A 9,448-nucleotide genomic window follows, 5' to 3' on the forward strand; every position below is an offset into this window, starting at 1 on the left:
GGCCTTACACCATGCTAATTAATAAAGAACACTAAACTGACTGGACACAGGGTATAGGACAATTATACAAAGCTTAATATAATACAACTTCAGTGCACTACTAGTTACACATCCTAGCTGACTCAAAGCAAAGCACTAGCAGACAGGTTATTAGATGTAAATGAAAATATCAAAACTACTGAGAAATGCTAGGGTAGATGCTTGTTTCGTACAAAGGAAATGGAAATACACGTCTGGTTTAGCCAAGACTTGAGATTAATAGTGATTTTATTAAACTCCTTTTCAGTTTATTTGCCCAGAAGCAATCAATCAACTTGAGAGCTGATAAAAGAATCATACTTCAAACATTCATTTGTAAAAAGTCAGTAATAATTTTCAACTTCAACTTCTTCAAGTAAATCGTTAATATTAAATGTACTTATTATCTTTATGACGTGTAAATATCATTGTACATGTAGCTTGTTTTCAGTTACCAAAATTTTGTCTTCAAAAAGAAACAACCTAATAAGATATCCATTACTTGTACACAATCAATAGGTGTAACACTGTCAACAGAAGTCCTCTTTTCTCCCGTCCCCCTTTCAGTGGCTGAGTGATGACTGCTGTTTGCTGGTTCCTTATTTACTGGTCAGACTGTCTAACTTACAGATGACTTTGTTGATCTGTTTATTGTAAGTAGGTAATAGTGCACTGACAAAATACTCCTCACATTCTCTCCTCAGTGCAGAAAGGTCAGGGATTTTCTCACAGCTGGGAATATTCAACAGAGTGTAGAAAATCTTCCTCCACAGCTGCTGGTTAAATTTCCTGTAAATTATAAACCTTTACATTATAATCATAAAACTATCATTGAATGATTGTTTCTATCAATTTAATTAAGCAGAAAGAAAATGCATTCCCAAAAGGGATGCCAATCGATACAGAATTGTCAATCAACCCAACGTTCTGACTGATTTTGAATTATCAACTTTTCATAAGGACACTACAAAGCAGAGCATCCCATTGCAAAGAGCATATCAATAAATCAGGGCAGCCTCTGACATCAATCCCGATGTAAATGATGTCACGTCCCTTTCACACAGGACAAACTAACACACATATACACAAGCACATTACTAAATCCCCTCTAAAGCTGTTCAAAATAAATTTAAAACAAACTTAAGATATAACTTCACTAAAACAGAATTTTACTGCATGAATCATTTTCACGTATATATCATGACTTGTGAAATCGCTGTTCAAATCCTTGTTCAGATTTTTTGATATTCACCACTTGACCAGTGAGATCTCTGTTTACCTGTTGACAGACTGTGTAATTTTCCATTCTTCCTTCTCCTGGTAAACTTTCATGTACTGACCAAACAGTAAGACGTGAATGGTCCCCGCCAAGCCAAACAGATCAGTCTGTCAAAAAAATTATAAAAGAATTGAGTTCAAGTGTAAAGCTTACATGACAATGCTCAATTCTGTTGTTTAAATAGATTATGGACAATCAGAGTGCATAAATAAGGTACTGATGCTTTTTTGCCATATCTATTATTTTATAAAGCTTCCAGTTAAACAGACAAATACCTGATAAGTCCAGGGTCGGTTGGTCTGCATTTCTATACACATGAAGCTGGAGGTTTTGACTTTGGCCATGAATGTGGTCCCCGCTGGGTATTGTGACATGTCAATACTCTGTCCAAAGTCAATCAGAAGAAGGGGGCGCTTGTTCCCCCGGAACACCACTTCTGGATCACTGCTATCAGGCAGTGGGGTGCTACAAATAAGGCAGGATAGTCAGCTACATGTAGATATCGTGAAATGCTCAATTGTTACCCCCCCTCCCCCTCAATGTCAGCTGCAAACATTGCATAGCAGTTTAAGGTTAATTTTATTTTAACTGACCTGTTTCATTGTATCTTGTCTACTAATAGCTCAGCTTTTTGTGATTTTCTTTTCAGCAATTTTACAGGAAAGTTCCATTTCTTTTTTATTTGGTGAAATAATGTGCATTGCACGTTTTTCAAATTTACAATCTGCAAATACTCACAATCCTTTCACTAGCAGGTTGTCGGGCTTCAGATCTCCGTGGATGATACGACAGGCGTGGAGCTGTTCCACCATGTGCATCAGTTCTATAGTCAGGTACATGGTCAGGAACTCCTGGGACTTATTAGTCTCCCCAAACTTATTCACAACATCCTGGAACAATTCAAGGAATTTTAGAGTCGCAAAACAGTCAATATAAACTTTAAGAGGATCATGTTCCTGAGTCTCGGTTATATCAATTTATGTGCCAATGTGTTTGAGTGTAACTTTTTTTAAATTGTAATATTCAAACCTAGAGTAATGTTATTTTTATAACTGCTCCATCTACTGGGTATAAACTGATTTACGCAGACAATACCATAGATACAGGTAAAACTTACCAATAATGAGCCGTGTTTACAGTATTCTGTGACCAGACAGCTGGCGTCTGTGTAGAAGTAACCCTTATCTATGAACATCACTGCAGGACGCTGTAACATAAACCAACATAATACTTCACAATAATCGATTATGGTGGTCTTAGGGTTATAAACATTTGCTTTACTTTATTCATGTCTTAAACAATTTATGCTTGCTTAATATATGATAGATATTTGATAATGGGAAACAATGGCTTTGGAATACGATTGTAGGGATGTGCAATTTTATCGGTATACCGGTATATCGCGATTTTTTGTTGCGTGATACGTATCGTGATACAGAGACCTAAATACCTGTCTTAAGGTACGTAATATAAAGTCCAGAAATTATTCATTTATTTGTTCAATCTTTCAAATTACAATTACAGAAAGTATAAAAAAATGTTGTAAACAAGAGGCCCATGGGCCACATCGCTCACCTGAGCACTAAGGGTAGGAAAAAGTAGAAAATGGCTTTTTATTGTAAAGTTTAAATCCAAAAGTAGTCCCATGACCAATCATGGATTTGCTATTTTTAGAAAATGATTTTTAAAGAATTTTCCTATATATTTCTATGTAAAACTTTGGTCGGCCATTTTGGCCCCGCCCTACCCCCGGGGGTCATGATTTGAACAAACTTGAATCTACACTACCTGAGCATGCTTCCATTTAAATATGATGAATTATGGCTTTGTCATTCTTGAGAAGAAGATTTTTAAAGAATTTTCCTATATATTTCTATGTAAAACTTTGGTCGGCCATTTTGGCCCTGCCCTACCCCGGGGGTCATGATTTGAATAAATTTGAAACTACACTACCTGAGCATGCTTCCATATATATATGATGAATTATGGCTTTGTCATTCTTGAGAAGATTTTTAAAGAATTTTCCTATATATTTCTATGTAAAACTTTGGTCAGCCATTTTGGCCCCGCCCTACCCCTGGGGATCATGATTTGAACAAACTTGAATCTACACTACCTGAGATTGCTTCCATATAAATATGATGAATTATGGCTTTGTCATTCTTGAGAAGAAGATGTTTAAAGAATTTTCCTATATATTTCTATGTAAAACTTTGGTCAGCCATTTTGGCCCCGCCCTACCCCCTGGGGTCATGATTTGAACAAACTTGAATCTACACTACCTGAGCATGCTCCCATATAAATATGATGAATTATGGCTTTGTCATTCTTGAGAAGAAGATTTTTAAAGAATTTTCCTATATATTTCTATGTAAAACTTTGGTCGGCCATTTTGGCCCCACCCTACCCCTTGAAACTTGAATCTACACTACCTAAGGATGTTTCCCCATAAGTTTCATCTTTCCTGGCGCAGTGGTTCTTGAGAAGAAGATTTTTAAAATATGCCACCAAATTTTCATTAATTCCCAATTATCTCCCCTTGAATGAGGGCGTGGCCCTTCATTAGGCCATGCAAAATTAATTCCTTGGTTCTCAGGCCTTTTTTTCAAGAAATATGATGAGGGAGGGAGGCATTTCTTTTTCAACTTTTTATTGCCCCCAAAACATGATGAGGCAGCTTTTTACATTGTACAAAGCCTCAAAAAATGATGAGGGAGGTGATTTGTTGTTTTTAAGGTCTTCCGTTTCCAACGGGAGACCTTCTACTGATTCTGTTGGTAAAGATTATTATTCTTTTTTTTTTTCTTCTACTTCCTAGACGCCAACTTTGAGGCCTCATATCTCACTTATTTATCACCGGATTTGGCTCAAATTTTCAGACATTATAGACATTATTAAACTCTATCAGAGTAATATCTAACATTTCAAAAATTCACTTCCAGTTTTGAGTTATTCCCCTTTAAACGAAAATTTATAGGCTTTCGTTTCCGGATATAGGCTCAGAGACCACAAAAGCTGGAGCAGAATTTTTACTGATTTTAGGTAACAGAAGGATTGAAGTTGTGCACATCGGTTTTTGTTTTTCGATTTCTGTATTCACAATGGCGCTTTATAGGGGTCAAAAATTAGAACGCCTAAAAGAGCGAAAATTTACACATATGTTCCTTTTTATCTTGAAAACTAAAAATATTTTGTTAAGACATAATGAACAAAAGTTGTGCACAATTGCAAGGGCTTTCATATAATAATATTCAAAAGGGGCTGGCCCCTATAATTAGGGATCAAGGGACCTTGAAAGTTTTTGCTTTATAACTCAGAAACGGTAAATATTTCAAAATGACTATTGATTATAAAGTTGTGCTTTAACATCTTACTGATCTCATGAAATTGTTATTGTGTTCGAGTCTTGTTTTAAATGAGCTAGTGCATGACCTATATATGCACAGGTAATTCTTTTCACTCAGCACGTAAACGAGAGCTCCTCATGCGTGTAACCAAAGCAAGCTTATTATGAATAATAAACATGGCTACATTAAATTCTAATATTCTTCAGAATAAAGTTCTTGAAGTGTTTGTGCTTTTTTTCTTCCAAATTATCATGTTTATTCACTGACAACTTTCCCTTTAATTTCATTTTTTTTTAAATCGTATAAACCAAGTCCACTAAAAAGGGAAGAAAATATAATCTTTAATTCTTCTTATCACATAAAAACAAACAATATAGTGAGAAAATAAAACATAACTAAAAAGCACATATGCTATTCACAGCCATTAAGTGCACGGCTTTAACATTCACCTTGTTTGTTTACAATTATATAACACGCCTCCAGCGATAGCGGCGGGGCAAAGTCGGTCACCGGGAATCAATCGGCGTGTGATCCAGCGACCTACAGTCATACACAAAAAATAAACAACCACAGAATAGGTAAATTAATTCTTGATAAAATTGTTCCTTTTTATACTATCTCTGCCCCATGAAAATATTATTTTGTTCGAGTCTTACGTATGGTAGTAAAGAAAGCTAGATCCGTATTCACCGTAAACAAGGCTCCGTTCTCATTTTGATATTGAAGAATAATTTATATAAACTTGCCGTAAGTAATAAATATTTTACAACGCTGTATCATATCTCTTTTTTAAATTAGGTTTTAAGGTTATCCGATCCTCAGGTTCTGAAAATCAGGAATTGAGTAATTGAAAATGCTCACAAAAACATCTCTAAATTCTCAAATTAAAATGTATTCACCCATGGTGTTTCTTTAAACTTCATCTTTAAATTTAATCATATTATATAGGGAAAATTAGTAAATCTCAAATATATTTTCAGGAAATGCGATTTGAACTACCTACTGAATATTTTTTAATTTATAATTGATCAAGAAATACATTTTAGGAATAAAAATCATAGGTATCCAGGCTTTTAAAGAAAATTGCATGAATTTTACACTTATTTAGTACTTTACTTTTTCCTACTTACTTCCATCGTTTCATAATGCATAGTGTATGAAGTGTTTTTTTTTTTTCAAAGAAAACACCGTAAATCACTTCTAATTTCAAATCATGCTTATAAAAATTGGTAACTAAGGCTAAATTAAAAGAAATTTGATTTTTTTTTTTAAATATGCAAGATTTACTTGATTTTATGAGGTACAAATGTCAAATTTTTTAATACCATTTGTCAAAACTTTAAAGAACATTGAATCATACCTAGAGGCATAAAATGAAAATTGTTGCATGAAAAAATTTCAATTTCAAGCTTTATTTTAAGACTTTTTGAATTAAATTATAGATTAAAGAGTTATCCTTCTTGGCTGAGGATCGTATATCCTTAAACGTGTTCTTTGTTTCCTGTTCGGAGTATTCGATGGTATCATTTTCCTTTTATTAATAAAGATCTTTCCAACTCCAAGAGAAAGAGTTATAGAAAAAAAAGTACGAGTATCTTTTATTCGTTTGAATATAAACACAAACAATTTGAACGGAAACAATATACGCCCGGATTTCATAAAAAAAACTTTTAAGAGTCAAATAATACACAATTATTTACTGTGCGATTCTCATATTCACCTGGATTACACGCGGCCGAGAAATTCTAAAGCGACACACCGCGGTGAACCACTGACCCCGCAGTCATAGGCAAAATAATTGGTATATTCAAACCATTCTACAACAGTAAGCAAATATTATTTTCTCTAAGTAAATTAAATCTTCCAAAAATATCTTAAAATGTTTTAGGTTTGACTTTAGTATAAAACGCTGGGGCATTTATTTTACATGTACATTAATCAGTCTTCAATTTTTAAATATTCGTTAGCTCCAAATTTGACGATTCATAGCGCAATAAGGACTGGCGATCTTCAGTTACTTTACCTCAAATAATATTTATTAAAATGCACAAGCTTTGCTCTTTTCACACACAAATAAATCCGTTTTCAACACAAGTTTTCCGAAACACATTTTTTTTCATCACATATATTAACCATGGTTATACCAATTTTAAACTTCCGAATCGTAAGGATAGAATTATACTCAATGAAATGGATTAAACATCAATAAGTAACATCGGCACGTGTAAACTTCATAAGTGACTTCTGTGCTGCACACTGTCTATTTATATTACAGGTTTTATAGTAAAGTTCAAGAAATAATGATTTTAAAGCAATGAACTTAATTTGTTTTATAATTTATTCAAAACCCGTATAAATGATTAGTATAGTGTGCTAACATTGTAATTTTGTCCCGCGATTAAATATCAGTAGCAGGTTATACAATGTACATTCGAGTAGTAATAAACCCGCATCGTATGTCCAGAATCGAAAATCTAAGAACTTATATACCGGGGTAACAATCTTATCTGAATATTACAGACTTATCATGTAATTACACGTTTTTACAACCTAAATTAAACTGTTAAAATCATAACCGGAACCAAAGTCAAACCATTTGTATCGTTTACCGTATATAACTCAGTATTTCCTTTAAAATGATGAACTTATATCTAGCGCAAATTACTTTCCTTGGTTTAAAAATACGCGTACGAGAGAAAGCTAGTGAGAGGCATTTTATTCAAGTACATTCATGTTTTTACCAGCGAGTCCCTGTATCAAGTATTGTCTAATTTTTATTCTATTACACATAATCTCCCTTTCCTATTTAAATTTAATTTATTTGATGATTTTATTCAACTTCAAGCACAATATCATTATGTAGACAGTAGTACTAAAATGAAGTACATGCACGGATGCTATTGTACATCGGGAATTTTCTTTAATCATTTATCCATGCATTCCTCCTTCGAGGGAAATAATTATGAATAAATTGATTGAATAACGTGTATAAAACCATGTGGTTTCGGTTTGTCAGCGTGTTTTAGATCATGATCAGCAAATCACAACTCCTCGGGTCTTCCTGTCTAACAGAATAATAACCTCGAATGTATAAGGGATACATCAAGACATCCCCATGCTCCTCACCCCCCCTTTTACCCAAACTTTGAAATAAATGAGGAAAGATATTTTATTTGTGGACTTTTGAGTTTAATTTTATTGAAAGTAAAGCTAGCTATTACCTAAAATACGTATTATGGAAGGGACTTTCAACCCCGTCTATCTTTTTTAAATAGAAACTCCATGTTGTTTGAATATCAATATCCGGTGATGATTAAAAATACCTCAATGTTGTTTTTCTGACCTGTGACAAAATGGAACGAGATAATGCAAATTTCAAACATCTTCATCGGCCAATGACAGAAAAGTTGTAAAATTCCTGTCAGGGTTATGAACTTCTAATCACTAAAAGGTGTTTGTCTTGACACAGAGCCAAGGTTATTCTGTTAAGATCAAGGTCACCGACAGAAGAAATATTTTCTTTACTACGCCATGAAGTAGTAAATGAAAATCATTGGAGGCTTTTACTTGAAACAGATTTCTTATGATTGGAGGTTTTGTCATGACTCTAATCAAATGTCTTTCTGGCAAATCAAGGTCACTGACAAAGAAAAAAATGTTTAAGCATAACTTTGTAATTAAAATTCAAAGAAAGGTTGTTGACATAAGAAAGTGCAGTAACCTTGACCCAAGGTCTGTACTTCCTGTCCACAGCTCCAACGGAAGACCTACTCGTTGCTTTGCAACGAGCTCGGCTCTAGTTATTTTACTGATTTAGCAATAAAAAGGGTCAATGAGGCGCCCTTGGAAGAGATGAGGGAGGGCCTGAGAACCAACAAATTAATTTTTTTTTGCCTTAGAACAAACTTGAATCCCCTTCACCCAAGGATACTTTGTGGCAAGTTTGGTTGAAATTGGCCCAGCTGTTCTTGAGAAGAAGTCGAAAATGTGAAAAGTTTACAGACAGACAGACAGACAGACGGACGCCGGACAAAATGTGATCAGAAAAGCTCACTTGAGCCTTCAGCTCAGGTGAGCTAAAAATGAAAAGAACGGATCTTACTGTCCAAACATAATTGATTTTCTATATATACATAAAAATTTCAAGAAAGTAAAATTTTGTTTTTCTAGCATATTTTTTTAGAAAAATAATGACTTTTCATATAAATCATTGTGAAAACTGCTTTTAAAAATATCATGATATTATTGTGATATTTTGGGAAAAAATCGTGATATATCGCAATTCGACATTTTTGGCTATACCAATCCCTGACGAATTGAAAAGGAATGCTTCAGATTTGAGGGGGGGGGGGGGGGAAACCTTTAACTGATGTCATCATGGGAAATTCACTACACAATACCAGTACTAACCACATCTACAGGCCTTTGTAACCTCTGTAGTCTTTTCTGCATCTCTGTACAGACATAAAACTCCCACACATTAGCTGGCTTCTGGACCTACAACATATACAGGTCACTATAAACAACCACTCATCTCTGAATAGACATAAAACTCCCACACATTAGCTGGCTTCTGGACCTACAACATACACAGGTCACTATAAACAACCATTTGCATACTAACCCCTGTTTTTAATTAGCGTTGAACTTTTAACATGATGAAGATTCTTAGAAATCAGTAAACAATAAGTTCCACTCAGGTAGCATAAACTTGTACCACTCATGTATTAAGACCTGTTACAAGTACTAATATATCTTAGTTAAAAATTAGCCATAACTTCAATGACTTGTAGTAAATGACTCA

At 34.2% G+C, this 9,448-nt stretch overlaps 1 protein-coding gene across 1 annotated transcript; it reads right to left on the reverse strand.

Annotated features, from left to right (window-relative positions):
* Positions 1-435: 435 nt before the first annotated feature.
* Positions 436-9,249, reverse strand: LOC134280587 (mitotic checkpoint serine/threonine-protein kinase BUB1-like). The gene is made up of 6 exons (XM_062763036.1): positions 9,055-9,249; positions 2,415-2,504; positions 2,036-2,187; positions 1,573-1,762; positions 1,298-1,404; positions 436-807 (listed from the first exon to the last, which is right to left on the reverse strand). Exons 1-6 carry the CDS (start codon positions 9,094-9,096, stop codon positions 618-620), a joined length of 771 nt encoding a protein of 256 aa, XP_062619020.1. The 5' UTR covers positions 9,097-9,249; the 3' UTR covers positions 436-617.
* Positions 9,250-9,448: the final 199 nt, after the last annotated feature.

Source organism: Saccostrea cucullata, unplaced genomic scaffold, assembly GCF_032062105.1.
Source record: "Saccostrea cucullata isolate Sc308-1 unplaced genomic scaffold, CSIRO_AGI_Scuc_v1 ctg1387, whole genome shotgun sequence".
Taxonomy (NCBI): Eukaryota; Metazoa; Mollusca; class Bivalvia; order Ostreida; family Ostreidae; genus Saccostrea; species Saccostrea cuccullata.

Excerpts from the sequence above, each read along its gene's own strand:
- LOC134280587 (XM_062763036.1), bottom strand. The coding sequence starts at position 9,096 with ATGCAGAAAAGACTACAGAGGTTACAAAGGCCTGTAGATGTG. Across the intron at positions 2,505-9,054 it reads TACAAAGGCCTGTAGATGTG|CGTCCTGCAGTGATGTTCAT; the intron begins GTTAGTACTGGT and ends TTTATGTTACAG. Across the intron at positions 1,405-1,572 it reads ACCGACCCTGGACTTATCAG|ACTGATCTGTTTGGCTTGGC; the intron begins GTATTTGTCTGT and ends TTTTTTTGACAG.